Here is a 23101-nt window from a genome sequence, read left to right as displayed (position 1 = left end):
AATTCTTTAACAGCAGATGAATCTTGTACTAATATTTCTGCAAGCTGAATCTCCAGATAGGACTTTGTACACAAGATACTTAGTTATTACAGACCATTAGGGAATCAACTTTTGTTATCTTGGCTGTATAGTTTGTTTGACAAGATCGTAATATTTGAGTGGAAATTTGTTGGAGGATGAAATAATTTTTAATGAATTAAAATGATTGAGTCAGGGAAGGTTGAGTACTGGTTATTGACTATATTGTGATAGGGCTGAAAATGTGTTGCTGGAAAAGCGCAGCAGGTCAGGCAGCATCCAAGGAGCAAGAGAATCGACGTTTCAGGCATGAGCCCTTCTTCAGGAATGCCCAAAACGTCGATTCTCCTGCTCCTTGGATGCTACCTGACCTGCTGCGCTTTTCCAGCAACATATTTTCAGCTCTGATCTCCAGCATCTGCAGTCCTCACTTTCTCCTCTATATTGTGATAGGGACATTATGAGACTTGCGGTTAAAATGAAATAGGTTAAAGTTGCTTGATGAGAATAAGGAAGGACTTACATAGATAGATAGATACCCTACAGTGTGGAAGCAGGCCATTTGGCCCATCAAGTCCACAATGACCTTCTGAAGAGCATCCCACCCAGACCCACTCCATTCCCCTTCATATCACATGGCTAATCCACCTGGTCTACACATCCCCAGACACTATGGGCAACTTAGCATGGCCAGTCCACCTAACCTGCACATCTTTGGACTGTGGATAGAAACTGGAGCACCTGGAGGAAACCCACACAAACACAGGGAGAATGTGCAAACTCCATACAGACAGTCGCCCAAGACTGGAATTGAAACAAGGTCCATGGCACTGAGGCAGCAATGCTAACCACTGAGCTACCGTGGCACCTATGCTTGGGTAGAAGGAGATTGGAACTCTTCACAGTATGTGGTTAGGATTGTTATGAGATAATGCATGATTTTGGATTCATCTGAGATGTCACAGAACAATGGGCAAATGGATCATTAAATATACATTAAGTGTTAGATAAAAATAGGATTGGGATTGTTAGGTGGGAGCAGGTTGAGGATGTTAAGCAAAATGGTATTGGAGTCTTTAGGTGAGATTGAAAAATATGGTAATTAGTTTGGATTATTATGTGTGATGGTGGATATAAAGGAAAGGCAGAATAGAAACTCTTGAGAGTAACAAGGTTGTGATGGTTGTGAGAAATGGAGTTAAGAGATTTTTTATAGCATGAAGTTGAGGTTTAAAAACGGTGGTGATATTACTTGATAAAGTGAGACTTAGGACCTGTAATATAATTAACATTAAGTCACAACATCGCAGTTCTTCTGATAGGATTAGAATGGTTAGCTGAAGATGAAGTTGAGATTTTTTCAAGTAATAGGGTGCTGTAATCATCAACTGTAAATGTTTGGAATTGTTAAAGACTGGATTGAGTTTGAAACCCTAGGTTGAGCTAAGGGTTCAATTGTTATTTGAAAAGAAAGTGTGGATGAAATATCCTTCCATAAAGTTTGGAGAGATGGATAATTGTTTATTATGTTTAAAGATTAAATACATTTATGTCAGTATTCTATTCTATGTAAGACTGTCATTGTGTCTTTCTGATAATTGTACTGTAAAAGACAGATGTGAGCTTGCTTCTATTGGATTATTACGTAAATAAGAGATTTTTTAATAGGCTGTGGAACACGAATCAAGATGTAATGAAATTAACATTTCACTTTCAACAAACATGAAATATATCAAATAACAACAATGGTTAAAGAGCTGGGTACCCCCTTTAAGTGATAGTTTTAGAGATATTCTTTTGCCAAAATACTCCCACAAAGAAGCTGGTCATGCACTCCTTCTATACAATTTACAAACACTTGACTCTCCACAACAGCTCATTCTATTAAACACAGTGGATACGATCAGCATCAAGAGACAGATCATTCTGTTCACAGTCAGTATCCAGAGCTTGTTCATTCATGATTTGGATAGATTTAGGGCTGTTGGAAAAAGATGAGGATTTAGCAATATGATTCGTGTGAGCTTTCATACCACTTCCCGGCACCTTGGTATCCTGCATGTGTGCAGCAGCTTCATGTAGCAGCATCTCATGATCCTGCTCAGGCTTGACCCTCAGATAAGCTTTCACTTTGTGATGTCTGGGTTTGCCCTCACTGTAATCAGTCACTCTGCATTCATAAGTGCCTTCATCTGAGGTTTTTATGGTGGACAATCGCAGTTTGTGAGAGATATTGCTTCCAACTACCTTCACAGCCTAGATGGAATAGAAAACAAAAAGAATGTCTTGTTAAAGGGTTTAGAAAAAAGAAATCAATGGGAAGTAAAACAAGACCATAAGATATAGGAGCTGAATCAGGCCATTTGGCCCATCAAGGCTGCTTCACCATTCAACCATGACTGATATGTTTCTCATTCTCCTGCCTTCTCCATGTAACCTTTGACCTCCTTACCAATCAAGAACCTATCTAATCTCAGTCTTAAATACACTTCATGACTTGGCCATCATAGCCTTTTGCAGCAAAAAGCTCCACAGAATAACCAGCCTCTGGTTGAAAAGATTCCACCTCATCTTAGTTCTAAAGAGTCATCCCTTCACTCTGAGACTGTGCGCTCAGGTCCTAGCCTCTCATACTAGTTCTCCACTCTATCTCGCCCTCTCAGTATTCTGTAGGTTTCAATCAGATCCCCTCACATCCTTCTAAACTTCTAAATCGAGCACAGATCCAGAGTCCTCAACCATTCCTCAGATGACAAGGGTTACATCTCCAGGATTACCTTGGTAAACTTCCTCTGGACCCCCTCCAATGCCAGTGCATCCTTCCTTAGATACGGGGCCCATAACTGCTCACAATTTTCCAAATGCAGTCTTGAAGTTTGTTCTTTTAAGAGTAACAGGGTCACATTTGTTATGATTAACGTTTCTCAGTCTCACAGAACATTGCTTGAAACCAAATTAATTTGCTTCAAATAATCCATACTAGACTTTATTATTTTAGTTTTGACAGCAAATATAATTAGTTCATTGGATGTTACAATGAAGAAAAATTTCGATGAAGCCATCATCACAAATGTCTCTTTTTCCAGCTGGATTCAGCTTTGTTCATTTAGTTATCACATTATTATTTAAAAACAAATGTTTTGTCAAAGAAATACTAAGTTAGCAATGTCCACCTCCATAGCTCTTCAAATCTGGACATGCTGACTGCTGAGAGTATTTGCACAGTTCTAATGGGGAAAAAAATAACATTTTTATATCACTTGTCTGAGAGCTATTCAAAAATGGTTCCTTTATAATGAACTTCATTGTGAGGGGACTACTAGCATGTGTCCAAATCTGCAGCAGTTTGTTATTTTTAACAGTACAGACCTTGGAAATGCCTGCATGAGTATTATAGTTGCAACTGTGAGGGAAGTGGGGGAACATGTGAGGAGGTAATATCACTGAACTAGTATTCCAGAACCCCAGGGTGATAGATTCACATCCCACTATGATAGATAGTGAAATCTGAATTCAGTAAAATCTGGAATAATATATTTTAAAAAGCTCAATAGTGACTTTGAAACTGTCAACTGTTGTAAAAACGCATCTTGATCGCTTTGCCCTTTAGGGAACAATATCTGCTGTCTTAATCTGGTCTAGCCTATATGTGACTCCAGACCTATATCAATGTGGTTGATTCTTAATTGCCCTCCTAGCAATTAGGTGTAGGAAACAAATGCTGGTCTCGACAATGACACCCACATCCTATGAACAAACCGAAAAAAAAATGCTAATTTTGTTCCATTTTAAAGGGACCCATCTGTTTCAAATGCAATAGTACTCACAATTAATTGAAAATTCCATGCAAATGTGTTAAGAATTTATATGACGTTCACGTGGCATAATTTCGAACTGATTATAGCGTTCATACAAATCAAATGTACATAAAAATTCCCTAGTGATCAAAAACATGGATAAGTGGACCAGAATGCATTACCAAAACAAATTATTATTTCTGCATATAGAAACTGTGAAGTGAGGGTACTATAATGTTACCACAATGACCATTCTTCCCTCAAAAAATCATCACAATCTTTATCCTATCCATTTAAGTCTTCTTTGTACAACTATCTTAATTTTGTACTCCAAAGACTTCAAACACAAAATAAAATGAACAAATATTTGCTGACAATTTCTTGTAGTACTGACAGAGAGTGGAATTGCCGTATTTCAGGTAAAACATTAAGCAAAGACCCAAATTGGATCCCAGCATTGTAGAAAAAATTTATTTCAAAGAAAAGCAGGTGAGTTGGTCTATGGTGTTCTGTCCAATATTTTTCACTCACCTAACATGACTTTATATTTTTGGATAATTGGAATCTCTTCTGGGGTAGAAGTGACCTGTATAAGAAGGACGGATCACACCTGAATTGGAAGGGGACAAAGATACTGGCAGGGACATTTTCTTGAGCTGCTCAAGAGGATTTAAACCAGTAAAGTATTGGTGGGGGGACCCAGGGAGATGGTGAGGAAAGACATCAGTCTGAGTCTGCTACAGTTGAAAGGAGCAAGTCAAATTGTTAGAGCAGGCAGGAACAAAGCACTGAACGAGGTTATTTAATCTGCATTTATTTCAATGCATGAAGAAGATGAACTCTGGGCATGGTTAGGAACATGGCACTGGGAAAGAACATAGAACATTACAGCAGAGCACAGGCCCTTCGGCCCTCAATCTTGCGCCAACCTGTGAAACCAATCTGAAGCCAATCTAACCTGCATTATTCCTTTCTCATCCATATGCCTATCCAATGACCCTTTTAAATGCCCGTAAAGTTGGCAAGTCTATGACTGGTGCAGGCAGTGCATTCCATGCCCCTACTATTCTGAGTAAAGAAACTATCTCTGTCCTATATCTATCACCCCTCAATTTGAAGCTATGCCCCCCTGTGCTATCCATCCTTGGAAAAAGGCTCTCACTGCCACCAGATCTAACCGTCTGATTATCTTGTATGTCTCAATTGAGTTACCTCTCAACCTTCCTTTCTCTAATAAAACAGCCTCAAGCCCCTCAATGTTTCCACATAAGACTTTCCCTCCATTTCAGGCAACATCCTAGTAAATCTTCTCTGAACACTTTCCAAAGCTTCAACATCCTACCTATAATGTGATGACCAGAACTGCACGCAATACTCCAAGTGCAGCCGCATCAGAGTTTTATACAGCTGCAGCACGACCTCTATTTTAGGTGAATAGGAGAATTGAAAGTGATTTTATAAATATATTTAGGCTAAAATGGTAACTAGAGAGAGAATAGGACCCTCAAAGATCAGCAAGGCAGCCCACTTGTGGAATCACAGAACATGGGGGAAGATACTAAATGAGTATTTTGCATCCATATTTACTGTGGAGAAGGACATGGAAGATACAGAATGTGAGGAAATAGATGGTGACCTCTTGAAAAAATGTCCATATTACAGAGGAGGAGGTGTTGGATGTCTTAAAATGCATAAAGGTAGATAAATCCCCAGCTGTGGGAAGCCAGGGAAGTGGTTGCTGAGCATCTTGCTGAGATATTTGGATCATTGATAGTCACAGGGGAGGTGCCAGAAGATGTGGAGGTTGGCTAATGTCATGCCACTATTTAAGAAAGGTGGTAAGGAAAAGTCAGTGAACTGTAGACAGGTGAGGTAAAAACAATGACTGCAGATGCTGGAAACCAGATTCTGGATTAGTGGTGCTGGAAGAGCACAGCGGTTCAGGCAGCTGGAAAAGGAGCTAGGCAGGTCGGACAAGTCCGGACAAGTCAAGGAGACAGTGTGGAGCTGGAGGTTAGAAACTAGGATGAGGTGGGGGAAGGGGAAATGAGGAAGCTGTTGAGCCTGACATCGGTGGTGGACAAGTTGTTGGAGGGAATCCTGAGGGACAGGATTTACATGTATTTGGATGGACAAGGACTGATTAGGGATAGTCAACATGGCTTTGTGTGTGGCAAATCACATCTCACAAACTTGATTGAGTTTTTTGAAGAAGTAACAAAAAGGATCGATCAGGGTTGAGTGGTGGATGTGATCTATATGGACTTCAGCAAGATGTTTGACAAGGTTCCCCATGGGAGACTGGTTAGCAAGGTTAGATCATATGGAATACAAGGAGAACTAGCCATTTGGATACAAAATTGGCTCAAAAGTAGAGGACAGAGGGTGGTGGTGGAGGGTTACTTTTCAGATTAGAAGTCTGTGACCAGTGGTGTGCCACAAGGATTGGTGCTGAGTCCACTGCTTTTCATCATTTATATAAATGATTTGGATGTGGACATAGGAGGTATAGTTAATAACTTTGCAGATAACACCAAAATTGGAAGTGTAGTGGATAGCGAAGAAGGTTACCTCAGATTACAACGGGATCTTGATCAGATGGGCCAGTGGGCTGAGATGTGGCAGATGGAGTTTAATTTAGGTAAATGTGAGGTGCTGCATTTTGGGAAAGCAAATCTTAGCAGCACGTATACACTTAATGGTAAGGTCCTAGGGAGTGTTGCTGAACAAAGAGACCTTAGAGTGCAGATTCATAGCTCCTTGAAAGTGGAGTTGCATGTAGATAGGATAGTGAAGAAGGCTTTTGGTATGCTTTCTTTTTTGGTCAGAATAATGAGTATCGGAGTTGGGAGGTCACGTTGTAGCTGTACAGGACATTTTTAAGACCACAATTGGAATATTGTGTGGCATTCTGATCGTCCACCTATAGGATGTTGTGAAACTTGAAAGGGTTCAGAAAAGATTTACAAGAATGTTGCCAGGGTTGGAGGGTTTTAGCTATAGGGAGAGGGTGAATAGTTTGGAGCTGTTTTGCCTGGAGTGTTGGAGACTGAGGGGTGACCTCATATAGATTTATAAAATCATGAGGGGCTTGGATAGGGCAAATATACAAGGTCCTTTCCCTGGTTTGGGGCAGTCTAAAACTAGAGGGCATCGGTTTAGGGTGAGAGAGGAAATATTTAAGAGGGACCTAAGGGGCAACTTTTTCATGCAGAGGGTGGTGTGTGTATGGAATGAGCTGCTAGAGAAAGTAGTGGAGGCTGGTACAATTGCAACATTTAGAAGGCATCTGGATGGGGACATGAATAGGAAGTATTTGGAAGGAAATGGGCCAAATGCTGGCAAATGGGACTCCATTAAATTCGGCTATCTGGTTGGCATGGACGAGTTGGACCCAAGGATTTGTTTCAGTGCTGTACATCTCTATGACTGTATAACTGTTGGATTGCGGGGCTACATTGCACAGTGGCTGTATTTGGGAAGTACTTAATTCACTGTAAAGTAATTTTGGACACCCTAGGGTCACAATAAACATTGCTGTAAACATAGTTCTTTTGTTTTCTCTTTCAAGTGTAATTAAGCTGAACTCCACCATACCGAGCCACCTCTGTGTTATCATTATTTAACCTTTACTCTGCAGAATGTACTTTATTCACCCAAATCACCAATTACAAAAATCACTGTGTATCCTAGAAGCTACTTGATCAGTTGTATTTACTCATCCACAAAACCTACACATTTTTTTATTTTGTTGCATTTGCTGTACATCCATACCCAAAGGATAATTATCCATTCAGTTGTTCTCACTTATTCTGAAAAATAAATCACTAAAAATATAGATGTAAGAAATGTTACAAGAAAGAATCTGATCCTTGAGGTTAAGTGCCTTAATCATATTTGACAATTTTTTTTAGCTTCTGCCATAATGACTGCAAGGTACCTCCCAGTGTCTGATTTTTCCCTTAAATGGTTATAAGCAAGAATCTCTTTAAAATGTTCCCTGTATCCACAAAACCATGATAAAGCGTTGACCTCAAGCAAGCTCCACACTTCAGAGGTAATAAAAAATATAATGAGCTGAGTAAACAAATCAATGTGAACTTACCCCCCAATTCATTAGCTCCTCAGCTAAGTCAATTTAAATGCGTTGTCTGTCACCAGTAAAATTAATTCACTGCTTTCAACTTCAGTTCAGAGAGACATTGAATCTAAACTCTTAAGGTGATAGATACAGTGAAGTGATCAGGGAATTTGGGAATCCTGCTTATTGATGGTGAGATAGTTAGTTTCATGTCACTTTTTTATTAACTGCTAACCCACAGTGTTCTGTATTTAGAGTGTTGGAGGATTAAAGTGCAATGGAAAGCAAGGAAAGATTTTTACGGCATTTTTACTGTCCAAGGACAGTCCATTAAAATGAAATGAATGATTCCTTTAGAAAGACAGTTAAGATAGTGTATAGTTACTAAAATTACCAGGAAAGATTGTGGGGAGTCTACAGATATTACTGCCTGGATTATATGCCTTCCCACAGCTGGCCTTCCCACAGGACTGACATACTTATTCCAGTGGGACCTGTCCATGTGAGGGCCTCGTCTCCCTGGATTAAACTGGTGGGGAGATAAGTGCATATCCAGCAAGCTTCCCTGTTAGCGTGTTGGAGGAGGGAGTGTTTGACCCTTCTCAGTGGGCTCCCCGTGCCTCTGAATGACTAGCAGCTCTCCAAGTGAGGACTTACATGTCCCGGAGGGTGGAAGCCCTACCTTCAGGCTATTAGTAGCATGCCTCAGGGCAGCAGTCTTTCCCCTTTGGGTGCCTTTCTACCTCTTCACTACCACTCCAACTTCCCCAACACCCTGTCCACCCTCCAGCAGCCAACCTGTTAGCTGCATGTGGGGAACCTGATGGCACATATGATTTGGCCCGACATAAACACATCTTGCTTTGGTTAACGTTAACATTTCATATTGGAGATTATATCTGATTTGACTTATTCTAATATGTCAACTTCAGTCCTTAATTAACTTTCAAACATGAGGGCAGGTTGTTAAATTTACATCGCAGTACAGCCTTCTTGTGGAAAATATTCAAACATATTGAGAACCGGACGCAAGCAGCTTTACCAATATCATTCATAGCACTGGTTGACCTTAGCTGTGAGCATTAGAATGAAGAGCAACATTTGTAACCTAGGTTATGCCATTGAGCATGTGGTAACCACAACAATCATTATCATCCAGTTACTTGGGAAACAGGACTAGCAAGTCTTAGTATGAGTCTGAAATATTGACCATCTCATAAGAGTTTTCTTATATTTGAGGGAAATTGAAAGTCTGAGATTTGTAAACATTTATGATGATACAACCACATATTGCATGTTGTGTACAAACGTTGACACTCACAATAACAGCACCTATGTGTATAGTTGTTAATTACAAAAGAGATGTAGAGGCATTGGTGAAACTACAAAAATGATTCAAACTCGTTTAACCGAACTGGATGATTATAACTATCATGAAAGACTGAAGAAGTTAGGGTCTTACTTCAGAAAGTAGTAGTAACTTAACAGAGGCTCTTTAAAATTGCAAGGGAGTTTGACATGATAGACTTTTACAAAATATTTCCATTTGAGGTGGGATGGGACAAATTCACGAGAAATAATTTTACTCATGAAATTGTTAGAATATGGAACTTGTAACCACAGGATGGATAGATACTAGACTAGTGCAAAAGGGAAGAATGGACTAGGAGGATATCCTGATACAGATGAAGGGCCAGCTGAACTGAGTGGACAATTTGTGTGCTTAAATCATGTGATATACCATGTTGGATACACAATATTCACTTAGCCAGAGTCTTTTGCTTTGGTGGAGCACTGTTCAATCTTTAATGGGTTGGGAGCTGCAAGGTCACATACATATCAGAGAACTTCCAGAAACTCCTGATGTCTACTTCAGCGAGTGGGTAAATTCATATAATGTGGATGGAAGAACCTGGGGCCGGCGGAAGATTGCACCAATGCTTTTGTCCTAAATATTTAAATTAGCGCAGCTTATTCAACTCTTCCTCAGAGCCTAAAACAATTGAAAACTCTCCTCCAGCTGGCTATGGGTCCAGCAACATACTCGCACTCTCATTGCCCAGTATTGCTGGGTGACAGGTGTAGTGAATGTGTTAGATAGCATATTCCTTTTCATTGGCATATCATTGGATATATCCAACTATAGTAGGGCCTATATGTTCCAATCACTTCAGGATGTGGTGGGCATTTGTGATCTCTTGGATGTTTGGCAGCGTGGCAACTTGACTTCACCAAGAGAATTCAGACCTGGAAAGAATTAAAGCTTAAAGGATTATTTTTCACAAGCGTTTGCAAGGATTTTCACAACTTATTTCAATGGTGACAATGTCCTAGTACCTCTCCAATGTGAAACTGAAGCCATGAATGCTAATCTTGTTTTTAAATCCTTACATGATCTCTCCCCTCCCTGTCTTTAACTTTCACCATTCCTACAAGCTATCAAGGCTTCTGCATGGATCCAATCTTGTCTTTTCCGCATGCTCAGTTTCCTTTGCTCCACTGTTGATGGCCATGCCTTCAGTCTGGGCCCTAAACTCTGAAACTATCCTCTCTAAACCTCTCTGTCTTCATGATACATCTCAAAATTGTTTCCATATCCCTATATGTAGCTCACGTTAATGTAGACTGATAATGATTCTGGTAAGTAGATTATGATATCTTGCAGTGTTACAGGCAGTTATACTAACTGGCCTTTCTGTATATAAAGTAAATGTAATGTATCTGTACAATGATGCTTTTCAATGGGATCAAACGTTTGTCTGAGTATTTATAACCAAGCCTATACATATGGAGTTACGGTGTATGCTAATGGACCTCTACAAAGTGGATATGTTTGATGTGACATTGAGTTGCATAATAAGGATAATTCAGATGATTTATAATTCAAAAGCTTCATAATTAAGTCTTTCACATTTCAATTGATTAAAAGAAAATAATATTGCAATTTCTAATTTATTTGATTTCCCACATTTTTCACACTTTACAATAATTTAGGGCATAAAATGTACCATGGTGTATTGTATTGACAATTTCATTAATAAGATAAAGATTTTAGAGACACTTTGTGAAAAATCAATTACACAGCCCTTTTCATTTCGCTTATTCAATATGCACAGCGTCAAGGTTTTCATTCTGAAGTCAGCGTTCATTTTAAAATTATGCGTCATACTGATTCCTATTTGTTTAGCAGATTCTGTCATCCTTCTTATTATTTTGTGGAATGCTAAGACAATTGTGATTTGATACTAGAGCAAATCTCTCCAAAGCATTTCTTTCCTGTCAACCCATGTGAGATTTTGTGAATCCAGCATTCATCAACATGTCGGAATTCCAACCATCATTTTGTAAAAGGATCATCTGGAGACTATATGTATATTGACCACTAGATGGTAGTAACATTACATTGTTCAAAATCACTGGTTAAGGTATATTTTGCCAAATCTATTTTGAGTTTGATAAGATCACAATGCCCCATTTCCACAAATGAGTGCACTTGTGGAAATCACAGGCATCAATATGTTTAAAAGTATTCTGTGTCAGTTCTAATCTGAAAGGCTGCCTTTTGGATCATGATCAAAGCAGAAGATCAGATTATCCTAAATATTTAACAGCAAGGCCTGGCAATTTGGTAAAATTCAGGGTAAAACGTCTGTAAGAAATTGGGTGCTCAATGTTCGGTTATCCAGCAACCTAACCAGTGCTCATTCAGAGGAGCAGAAGTAGCTGAACACAGAGCCAGGAGAGCAGAGGTGCACCTCCTAGCTCACAGTACTAACTTCTCTGAGTCCTCAACACTTCAGAACTACTACTGGCCTCCTTTGCACATCTTTTTGTCCTGAGAACAATCTTGTTGAACACAGTCACGTGTCCCATAAGTTTATCGATCACCTCCAAATGACACAGGTTACTAATATGGCTTAAATAAAACACCAAAAGAGCTGCAAATGCTGGAAATCAGAAATTTCTGAGAAATCTTACAAGTCTGGCAGCAACTGTGGACAGAAATCAGAGTTAATGTTTTGGGTCAAGTGACGTTTCCTCAGAACTGGTATAGCTTGCTGCACTCACCCATCAATTCAGAGACAACAATTTTTGATGCTGCTCAGTTCAGAGTAATGAACTGGTGAATGAAATTCTAGCAATACACATAGAATCCTCCTTTGGCAAGTTTAAATTGATCCAGGAGGTCTGACATGCTGCATATAGGTGCAAGACCTTGACATACAACACTGGAGTGCTCAGCATGATTTTCACCTCACACAATCCCCTGTGACAATCCAACTCCCTCATCGCAACCCCAACAAAAGACCCAGAATTTCCAGGTCAAAATGGATTTGTTTTGGCTGCCCAATTTAGTTTATTCCAGGCTGGATTTTACAGTGGTTGAGAGAGGTGGTGGACTGTTTTTCTCTCCAGGAGGACAGCCGAGGTACCTAAACAAAACCCCACTCCATCATCTTAGCAGGAGGATCCCAAGAGTAGGACTCCCATCCTTCATTGGGAGGAACTCCCATCCTGGAGAACTGCCAGCCAATCTGCTTGACCACCAGCTTGAACAATCCCAGGAGCACCAGAACAGCAATGGGAGTGCTGCTGAGATTACAGTGAGTCCCAGGAAGAAATCCAACAGATCCTGGAATGAAGGAAGATGATGTTAATCCTTGGCACATTATAATCCAGTTATGGACCCACAACATTTGTCTTGGTTAATGTCAGAAATCTCAGCATCTTACTAAGAGGCCACAAGATTTCACTTTTTTGAACAAAAAAGCTACAATTTACTATGTGAAGCTAGAAAAATAAAACAATCTGCGATATATATACAATTTATAGTCTAACATCCAGAGTAAAAATGCAACAAATATGGATTGACAAACTGGTTGAGTACCTCACAGATAACATCAAATAGATAATGCAGTCAAGACAGATCCCATGGATTTATCAGGAACCCACCTAGAATTAGTGAAATTACGTGACACCAAATCACATAAAAAAGCTTTATCTTCTTCACAAGGTGTCCCAGTTCTTCACTTTGGAAGATCTAGCTTTAGAACTCCCTCAAATGCCACTCCAATGTTGATGACATCAATGACTGTTCGTGTTCTTATAGTTCAATCACTTCCTCGGAGTCTGTGTTCCAATGGATTCCCAAAACTGTACTCTGACACTGTCTCAAGAACACAATTTAAGATCTTTCACAGAAAATTAGCTTCACTAGGCTGGCACTGCCCCAGCTTTTCTCTGAACTTGAATACTCTGAACTCTGAACTCTGAACTCACTGACACAAAGTAAGTATTGCTTGTGAGCTTCCTCCCCCTAGTCTCAGTTGCACTGAACAAACAATGGCTTCCACAACTGCTACAAAGCACTAACTCTCTCCAGCGCAGAGCTAATTACCTTAGACCACCTTCTGAGCTCCTTAGGACATCTCCTGAACTTTAACTGCCTGGAGTCAGCACACCTACATCCTGGGATCTTTTCTCACAGCTTGTGAATACCTGTTTGACCAGTAGCCTGAAGGTAGCAAACTTTAGCCACAACTGCCTCAGACTAACTGACTAGGTTCCACAGGCTCCCTATTTTCACCCTCCCCATGCCGTACTGTCGTTGTTGCTCTAGTCCCCACAATGTAAGCACACTCTTGTCTGCAGCTGCTTCATGGGGAAACAACAAGACTGGACTATACATGGACAACTTGCCATGTTCCATCCCAAACTCTCATTGTGTGCCAGAAGTCTCCATAGTTACACCATAGAAGTACCTGGAACAAAGGCAAGTAACATTTGTAACAACTGGAGGGATTGAGTAGCCAGGAGACTGATGTGATCAGGGCCAGCAAGCTGAGGAGGCTTCCAGAAGGCATTTGATTAAGCATTACATTGGAGGTTAAGCTGATGAAAGTTCATGAAATGAGAAGAAAATTGGTGTTATGAATATAGAATTGGCTCAGTAACAGGAAATCAAGGTTGGTCTTGGATTAATATTTTTTGCCAGACTCAGAGATAGTTTGCAGTGATGTTTTCTATAGGGGAGGCTTTAAACTAAAGTGGCAGCAGCTTAGGAAGCAGTACAGGGAGATAGAAGAGAAGGGAACAAGAAAATAATGTGAAAGGGAATAATAAGGGTAAAAAGCTTAGCCTTAAGGCTATGTATCTTAATGCAAACAACATTTGCTGTAAAATGGATGTATTAGTTGTGCAAATAGATATAAGCATGTATGAGGTGATTGAGACATGACTGCAGGGTTACCAAAGTTGGGATATGAATATCTGTTGACTGCACTCAGTTTTTAGGAAGGACAGACAAAAAGGAACAAGAGGTAAGGTAGCATTGCTGGTTAACTAGCACATTAATGCAATAGTGAAGGAGGAAATTAAGTGAAGTGGAATCTATGAGGATCGAGCTTATAAACATCAAGGGGCAGAAAATCTAAAGCAGGGTTAATATAAACCCCCATGCTATATTCATAATGTTGGGAAGGCATTAATCAAGAAATTAGAGATTGAAGCAATAAAAGTACAGTTATAATTCTGGGCAACTTTAATCTACACATCTATCGGGCACATCAAATCAGTAACAATCTCATGGAGGAGGAATTCCAGGAGTGTGTGCGGGATGATTTTCTGGTTCAGGAATCAACTAGATAACAGGCCATTCCAGATGGGTTGTTGCATGATCAAAATAGAATAACTGGCAATCTAGCTGTGTGAGGCCTCTTTGGGAAGAGAGACCAGAATACGATCAAATTCTTCACTAAGATGGAAAGTGATGTAATTGATTCTGAGTCTATAGTGCTGTATCTAACAAAGGAAACTACAATTGTGTGAGATGCAAGCAAACTAGGATAAATTAGGGAATGTTATTTAATACTATTACTTGTCAACAGATAAGGGTAAACAAATAAAGAGCTCATGGATGAACTGCAACAATTGTTCATTCCTGTCTGGGATATTATAAGATCCAAGTAAGGGGCAAAGATTTGGCCAAAACAAAAATACGACAAATCTGCTGCTTACTTTACAACCTTCTGGGCTCAATATTGAGTTCCACACCTTCAGATTATGAACCCATTCCTTCCCTTTCTTTTAGCTGTGTTAGCTACATTCTCTGTCACCACGTCCTCGCTCCCCTCCTCCGCACCCTCCACCCCCCAGTGAGACTGTCTGTCCTTTCCGGTGTGGCAGTTAGACACACCATTGTTCTGCTATTCTCACATTCCAATCACTTAATCTGAATTATCAACATCCTTCCACCCTCTTCACCCCACCCCACTACCTCTGCTCCTTCCGCTCCACTATAGCATAAATGCTGCCTGCTCCACACTTTACTTCAGCTCTGATGAAGTGTCATCTAGAATCAAAACATTAGCTTGCTCTCTCTCCATGGATGCTGCCTGACCAATTGCAATCTCCCGCATTTTTTTTATTTCTTGTGCGAATTGGAAGCAGTTTAAATTTCAAAGGAGTAAAAGGGAACTGATTAAGATGGCAAAAGAGTAAGCTTGCAGAGAACATCCAAGCTGACTATAAAAGCTTCTGTAAGTATGTGAAGAAAAAAAGATTAGTGAGAAGAAATACAGGTGCCTTATAGCCAGAAAATAAAAAAAATACCATTATACTGGGGAACAAATAGATGGTAGACGAAATTAAATACATATTTTGATTCTGACTTCATAAAGGAGAACTTAAATAATTTTCCAACAATGTTGGGGAACACAGGGTCTAGTGAGTGAGATGAACTGAAAGAAATCAGCATTACAACTAGTTGGGTTGATTAAGGGGGAACTAGCAACTGTAGTTTATGTGGACTTTCAGAAGACTTTTGATAGATTCTCATGAAAACATTTGGGTAGAATTACAGTACATGGGATCATCAGTAGTATGCTGACCAGAATAAAGAACTGGTTTGCAGACAGGAAACAAAGATTAGGAATAAGTGGGTCATTTTCCAAGTGGAAGGCAGTGATTAGTGAGGTACTACAGGGGTCAGCTATTTACAATTTTTGTTAATGATTTACATGAGGGAAGTAAATAGAATATCTCCAAGTTTGCAGACTATACCAAACTAAGTAGGATGGTGTACTGTGAGGAAGATGTACAGCTGTTTCAGTGTGATTTGGGCATGTTGAGCAAGTAGGAAAATGCACAGCAGATGGAGTCAAAGAGTCATACAGACCCTTCGGTCCAACTCATTCTTGTCGACCGGAAATCCCAATCTTACCGAGTCCTGTTTGCCAGCATTTGGCAGATATTCCTCCAAGCCCTTCTTACTTATATACCCATGCAAATGCCTTTTAAATGTTGCAATTATACCAGCCTCCACCACTTCATTTCGCAGCTCATTATATACAATCACCATCCTCTGCATGAAAAAGATACCCCTCAGGTCCTTATAAATCTTTTCCCTCTCACCTGAAACGTATGCTCTCTAGTTTTGGAATCCCACACATAAGAAATAAGATCTTGGCTATTCACTTTATCCATGTCCCTCATGATTTTATAAACCTCTATAAAGTCTAGCCTTAGCCTCCAACGCTCCAGGGAAAAAAATACCCCAGCCTATTTAGCCTCTCCCTACAACTGAAATCATCCAACCCTTGTAACACCCTTGTAAATCTTTTTTGCACCCTCTCAAGTTTAACAGCATTCTTCCTATAGAAGGGCAACCATAAAACGGATAAATATGAGGTTATCCACTTTCGTAGCAAAACTAGGAAGATAAATTGTTATCAGAAAGGTGATAGATTGGGAAAGGGTAAGGTGCAATGAGACTTGTTGTCCTTGTACATCAGTGCTGCAAATAAGCACGCAGATGCAGCAAGCCATGAAGGTGGCAAATGCTTTGTTGGCCTTCATAGTGAGAGGATGCAAGTAGGCCTTGGTGAGATCACACCTGTGTATAATTTTGGACTCCTTATCTGAGAAAGAATGTTTTGGCTATGGAGGAGATGCAGCAAAGGTTTACCAGACTGATTCCTTGGAAGACAAGACTGACGTAGGAAGAGATTCTGGATCAGATAGTACTATATTGTTTAATAAGAGAGAGAAGAAGACTGAGGTGAGGAGAAATGTTTTCATCCAGACTGTGGTGAGCCTGTGGAATTGATTGTCAAAGAAAGTGTTTGAGGCCAAACCATAGACTGTTCTTCAAGAAGGAGCTGAATATAATTATTAGGGCTAAAGGGATTAAAGGACATAGGAAAAAAGTGGGAACAAGGTACTGAATTGGATAATCAGCCACAATCTCATTGAATGCACAGCAGGCTTGAATGGCCTACTCCTGCTCCTGCTCCTATTTGCTATGTTTCTATGTTTCTTAAGAGTCATTAGTCTTACCTTTATTGTGCCTGTACAGTCATCTCAGGACCCAAAACACAGGCATGGAATCAAGTCATCCTCAATTGTGAGGACTGCATAAGACAATGAATTGGGTGTATGGAACATTGGATGTTCAAAAACTCAGCCACACAGTAGATAGTTACGAGAATAGCTGAAGACTTCAGGATGGTTGGCAGAGTAAAATGAGTAGAAGAGTGATTGTTGGAGTTCAATACACAGATATGTGATGCACTGTGAGATGAATGATATGGAAAGACAATAGACTACAAATGATTCAATTTTGAAGAACGTAGATGAGAGATGCTAAAGTCCATGGACACAATTCCGTAAAGGAAAGAGTGGCTAGTTAAGAAAAAAATAATTACTTAGGTTTATAAATAGAAGAACAGCATAGAAAAGTGACAAGGTCATACCAGAACCACATAAATCACTGGTGAGGTCTCATCTGGAGAATTGTGCTAATTCTGGACACTATAGTTCAGGAAAAATGTAAAGGCTTTAGAAAGGGTTCAGAAGAGATTTACTCAAACTTTCCCAATGGTTCTTCCTTCTCTGAAGAATATTTCCAGAATTATATTTAGTATCATCTGTTTATTGGCTTGCATTTCAAAATCCAAAAAAAATTCTGTGATTTATAAAAAACAAATCTGATGTACTCTGTAACACAATTGTTGCCCTAATAAGGCTTCTGTTCTCATATATAAGACACCTCTGGTACAAAAATGATGCAACATAATGATGTGTGAAGGTAAGCAGCTATACATTAGTCTTAGATATTCGATGAAATAGAAATCAGCATTAATTCTCCACAGAATAAGGGTAGAGGTTCAGAAAAAAAAGCAACATCAGCTTTAAATGCAGGCAGAAATAGATCATTGAGGGATGAAGGAATTCTGAACACCTCATGGCTTGCTGTTCATGTCATCACTCACATCAGGGGTAGGGAGTATGATTTACACGTCATGCTGTGGCAATAGTAAGCCTGTGATTAAGCTCCAAACAACGAGTGTGTCCAGGGCAATGTCAGACAGGCTTTGCTGTGTTCTGAGATTAGCCTAGCAAGATAACAGCAGGAGCAGGGAAGCTGTACTTGCAGTCAGTCTTAGCAGCTTGTACCTGCAGAGAGACAGGAACCCCTGATACCACCTACTACCCGGAATAGAAAACTCAATTAACATTCAGCAACATTGAAGAAACTCAGGGCTTTGTGCATGTAAAATTCTATGTGCATCAAAGCATCCTCAAAATGGTAATAACCGCACACTGTGATTAAAACTGATTTTCACCTCAATGCACAGAGTCTATTTCTTGCATATACAATGACATACCATTATGCTAATGGATTCCCTCTCCCTGCAGCAGCTGCAGTCTGCAGCAATCCTATCCCCATAGGAATACCAGCAGCTGCAACTACTGCAGACAGAGTAGGCTCCCTCTCTTCTCTTGTGAAGCTCACCCTGCCTTAACCCCTTACTAGCCTCTCTTAGCACATTGAACTTTGCCGAGGGTGATCGGTGGAAATGAGGGATAATGGGATGCTGATTGATACATAACCACCAGGGCTATAAGATTTAGGAGGTGTGAGCAGACAACAAAGGTTAGAAAAATGGAAGGTCAGTCAGCTCACATCACTGGCACACGAAGCTGACTATTTCTCATAGAGAGACCATTGCAGAGAACATTGATTCACCTTTTTAGCCAGGAGCAAGTTAATGTGGCATTTGTGTAGGACAGAGCTCTTTAGACAGTGTGCGAGCAAAGTAACTTCAGAAGGAAGAGAAAGATGTTAACATTTTCAGCTGTTAACACTTTCCCTCTAACTTCTTGCTAGAATCAAACATAACCTAATAACAGGTTTCAGATTAGACCAATGCCAACAAACCGTTTTTTGGTACCCCCCACTGCTCCTTTCCTGCTCCCCCATTCAGGGTTTAGCAAGCCTCGCAATAGATCATTAATTTCAAATCACAGAACAGAGTCTGTGAAATTGATTCGTGATAGCCAATTACGGGATACTGACTTTCACAGTCATGGAGTCTCCACAGGGTGTCCAACAATGCTGGATGAGATTCAGAAGCAGAAGTTTCAATTCCCGATTTCAAAAGAGCCAAAAACGTTGCTGGTGAAGGGGAAGGAACAGTGTGCGATTTTCAAGATACCCCATTTTGGCCTAAAGCCACCCACATTGTGGGAGACAGAAATTTGTCCAGTCAACATAAACACTTGAGAGGAACATAAATTTGTGTAACCATCATGATGTAAAGTTATTTATAGCCCAGGGCATGGTTTAAGACTGCAGGCATCAGTGAAAGTTAAAAAGATTCCTCTCTGTTCAAGCAGATTTTTAGCTGCTTGTTGACATTTCCTTAAGGGTTCTTTATGAATGCTTGCCTGATTTCTCACAGCTATGATCACCTCAACATGGATTGCCAGTTCAGTTTGACAGTTTAAAGAGGATATCAAAGGATGTGGAAGATGAATAAAAATTTGTGTGATTAAAGATGAAGCACTTGAGATTACAAAAATTGGCTTTTGCGAATGAGGGTAACTTTAACTATCAAGTCTGTGTAGTTAAATTTGTATAACATATTTAGAAATTTAATTTAGTTAATCTCCATACCACTCCTTTGTTTTTAATGGATCCTGGATGAGTTGGCATAAAGAGTCTTGGGGGGTTGGTGGCTACATGGGGGTATGAGAGGTGAGGCAGAGAAGGCCTAAAACAAGTGGGATAAAGTTCCAGTGAACTGAGGTGAAATTACTATATGTGCCTCTTGGTACTTGGCTGCCATTATGGCCATTTATGCTCTAGGGTCAGAGGTCCTTATTCTACACCCTCTACCCCTGAATGAAGATTGCAACATTTAGGGTCCAGTGCAGCAAGTAGACAAATTTCCTGACTCATGCTAACCACCTCAGTGGCAAAATTTCAGGCCTGCAAGTCAGATATCTGCTTGTCATTTTCAAGTAAGTAACACATTGGAGGTTAGAAATCCATCTTGGGTATTCATATGAAACATTCTGTCTGCTGTGCACCCAGGTCAGATATCTCATTTGTTTAGAATCTATGACCGGTGACTATGTGTCTACCCTTCCCCCCCCCCCAGCCAGTCTTTAGGATAGGTGTAGAAAGAGAGAGAGAGAGAGAAAGAATAGAGACAGAGAAGAGAGAGAGAGACAGACAGACAGACAGACAGACAAAGACAGATAGAGTCAGACGGAAACATAGAGAGAGGAGAGAGAGGGGGAAAGAGACAGACAAAGAAAGGAGAGAGAGAGAGAGAGACACACACACACAAAGATCATTTAGCTCATATTCCACTTTTTACCTGGATGATTGTCCTGACCTGTAATAAACTATTCAGTGTCATTATAACATTTATAACATGACACTTTAATGTAAATTAAATTATTGATTCTGGCAAGTCACCATTATGTATATTATTAGATCTGAGCTTGCTACCAACAGTCACTTGGGAGACATGTCCATTGCACATTTCCTTTGGGGTGTAATCATAGACAATAGTGAAAGCACCTCCACCCCACAATGCCATTCCATCAGCTACAAGAACCGATCTAAGCACACTGCTCTTTGGTGCTGCTGCTATGCATATTGGATGTTTGGAATCAGTCTCTCCAGCTCCTCCCTATTAGGCAGAGGAGTCCAGCACCATGAAGTATGCCATCTGATTTTCTTTTATTTCAATAATATACTTTATGCATAAAAAGTCTTTATGTACATAAATAGTCATTAAAGCAGTTCAGTTCTGTACAGTAGCACATAAAGAAACAAGAAAAACACTGGAATTTGACTCTATCCAATAAACAAACCTGTAAAACAAGCTCAGTGTAAACCAGAAATGCAGGACCATTATTGTGTGCTACTTTAGGCATTTGATATTTCCTGAAGAAGGGCTTATGCCCGAAACATCGATTCTCCTGCTCCTTGGATGCTGCCTGACCTGCTGCGCTTTTCCAGCAACACATTTTTCAGCATTTGATATTTTGTTTTTTACAGATGTCTTACAATGAAAATGATCCTAAAGTTCTTTATTCGACTGTTCTACTTACTTCTTCATATGCAAATGACATCTGTAGATTTTGCTTATCATTGGGAGATATAACTTGACACAAAGTGAGATTTAAACTGGAAACAGTCAGTTACTGCAACTCACACTGATTTTTGTTGCGTCCTTCCGAGGCTCCTCATGGGTGGAAGTCTTCATCTGTTAAAAAAAAAAAATGAAATGCATGAAAGAATGGGAGATAGAGAGACAGAGAGAGAGAGAGTAAAAACAAGGATAGCATTTTTATGAAGGCTCAACCATTTCAATGAAACTTCAATTCCCCAAATAGGTGAAAAGCAATCTCAGACACACTTATTAGACAAAATGACAGTTGACTAAAGTGTTGCTTTATTAGGGTGAAGCCAGTCATGTAATTTAATTATATACTCAAAGGATTGCTTGCAGTTTTATTCTTTTACACATCTTGCATTCTAAATAAAGGAGAACAGTTACTTTACAGCATGCTACACATGGGGACATTAACACAATGTGTAAATGTGTGAGGAAAAAAACCTTGTGCTGTTTATTAAATGTCTCTGCAACTTAAAGGCTGTACACTTGAGATGTGCCTCATGAATCAAGGATGGTAATCACATCTACTATACTTAGACTTCAAGGGAGTTAGCCTTGTCTGCCATATCAGAGATAAGAGCAAAGACCAACCTCACCAAGAATTAGTACTGTCACGGGGATATTTTGCAATATGCCACATTTCTCCCCTGACAATAGCTCCCTCTATTGTTATTTAAACACAGGAAATATTCTGATATCAGTGCTATTACCAAATGTGACCCACTTGCAACAAAGTCTTGTTTTTCAAAACACCCATTAATTAAGAAGAGGACATTTTATTTAACAGCATATATAGCAAAAAACAAGAAGGTCTTGAAATTATGCTGAGCTTGAAAAATCATCTTTTATCTTATAACAGGCACAGTTAGACCAGGATCTTGAGGGTTTTTCAAAATGTCAGTGAAACAGAGAGCTTTTAAGAAGAGTTGCAGAAGAGACAAAATGAGCTGAGGCGTGAAACAAAGTAGTGAAACTTGGCAGCATGTAATTTCCAGCTTCCTGAATATTTTATCCAGCAATAAACTCTGCTGAAAATAGGCTGCTAATGACTGTACTGACCCAGTTCAGATAAAATACCTTTTGATCTGTTTGGCATCATTTGTTCTGAATGCCAAGCCTGCTTTCTCTCTATTACAATGTCAAACTATTTCTTTCTTACCCCAAATCAACCTGTTTGAACACTCTTCTGTGACCATCCTATTCTGAGATGGGACTTGAACCCAGTCCTTATGGCCCAGCAGCAAATATACAGCAACCACTGCACCACAAAGCCCTTTTCAAGCTGCATTGTAGATCAGTCCTAACCTTGATCATTTGTTGCTCTTTACCCTATTGACTACCTCCTTTATGAGACATCATTCCTGCTGTCCTAAATCTATGTTCTCCTGCTAGCCTAGTATTTTGGAAAGGATTGCACTGGTTTTAGTGACCACCCTTGAAAAGTACTTCACTGGTTGTAATCTTAAGGTCATGAAAGGCTATATGCCATTGTTAGACCATTTTCACTTTAACTCATTAATATCAATGATACATCTTCTGCACCATTTTGTCCTGAAGCTGAGTAGGGATTTTATTAATTCATTTGTCATAATCCTGCTTACTTCCACACCAAGGATTAACCTTGTTGCTCTCCTCTGTACTGCTTCTGGGCTTGACTGTCCTGTTTCTGTTGATGTCACTGGAACTGTTCACAATAATCCAAATATTCTAAAATAAGTGGGCAGAAG

The 23101-nt window shown here is 39.8% G+C and overlaps 1 protein-coding gene across 1 annotated transcript in view; it reads right to left on the bottom strand.

Moving 5' to 3' along the window:
* Positions 1 to 808: 808 nt before the first annotated feature.
* The window catches only part of LOC122560026 (V-set and transmembrane domain-containing protein 2-like protein), a 77379-nt gene continuing 55086 nt past the window's right edge, over positions 809 to 23101 (bottom strand). Inside the window, exons 3-4 of the mRNA XM_043710186.1 lie at positions 21411 to 21461; positions 809 to 2274 (exon numbers count right to left, since the gene is read on the bottom strand). Of these exons, the coding sequence (XP_043566121.1) occupies positions 1903 to 2274; positions 21411 to 21461 (423 nt within the window). The 3' untranslated portion in view covers positions 809 to 1902. The remainder of the gene's footprint in view (positions 2275 to 21410; positions 21462 to 23101) is intronic.

The sequence above is a fragment of the Chiloscyllium plagiosum genome, chromosome 20 (assembly GCF_004010195.1).
Source record: "Chiloscyllium plagiosum isolate BGI_BamShark_2017 chromosome 20, ASM401019v2, whole genome shotgun sequence".
In the NCBI taxonomy this organism is placed as follows: Eukaryota; Metazoa; Chordata; class Chondrichthyes; order Orectolobiformes; family Hemiscylliidae; genus Chiloscyllium; species Chiloscyllium plagiosum.
The sequence above is the reverse complement of the archived record's forward strand: the minus strand, read 5'-3'. Positions and strand labels throughout refer to the sequence as shown.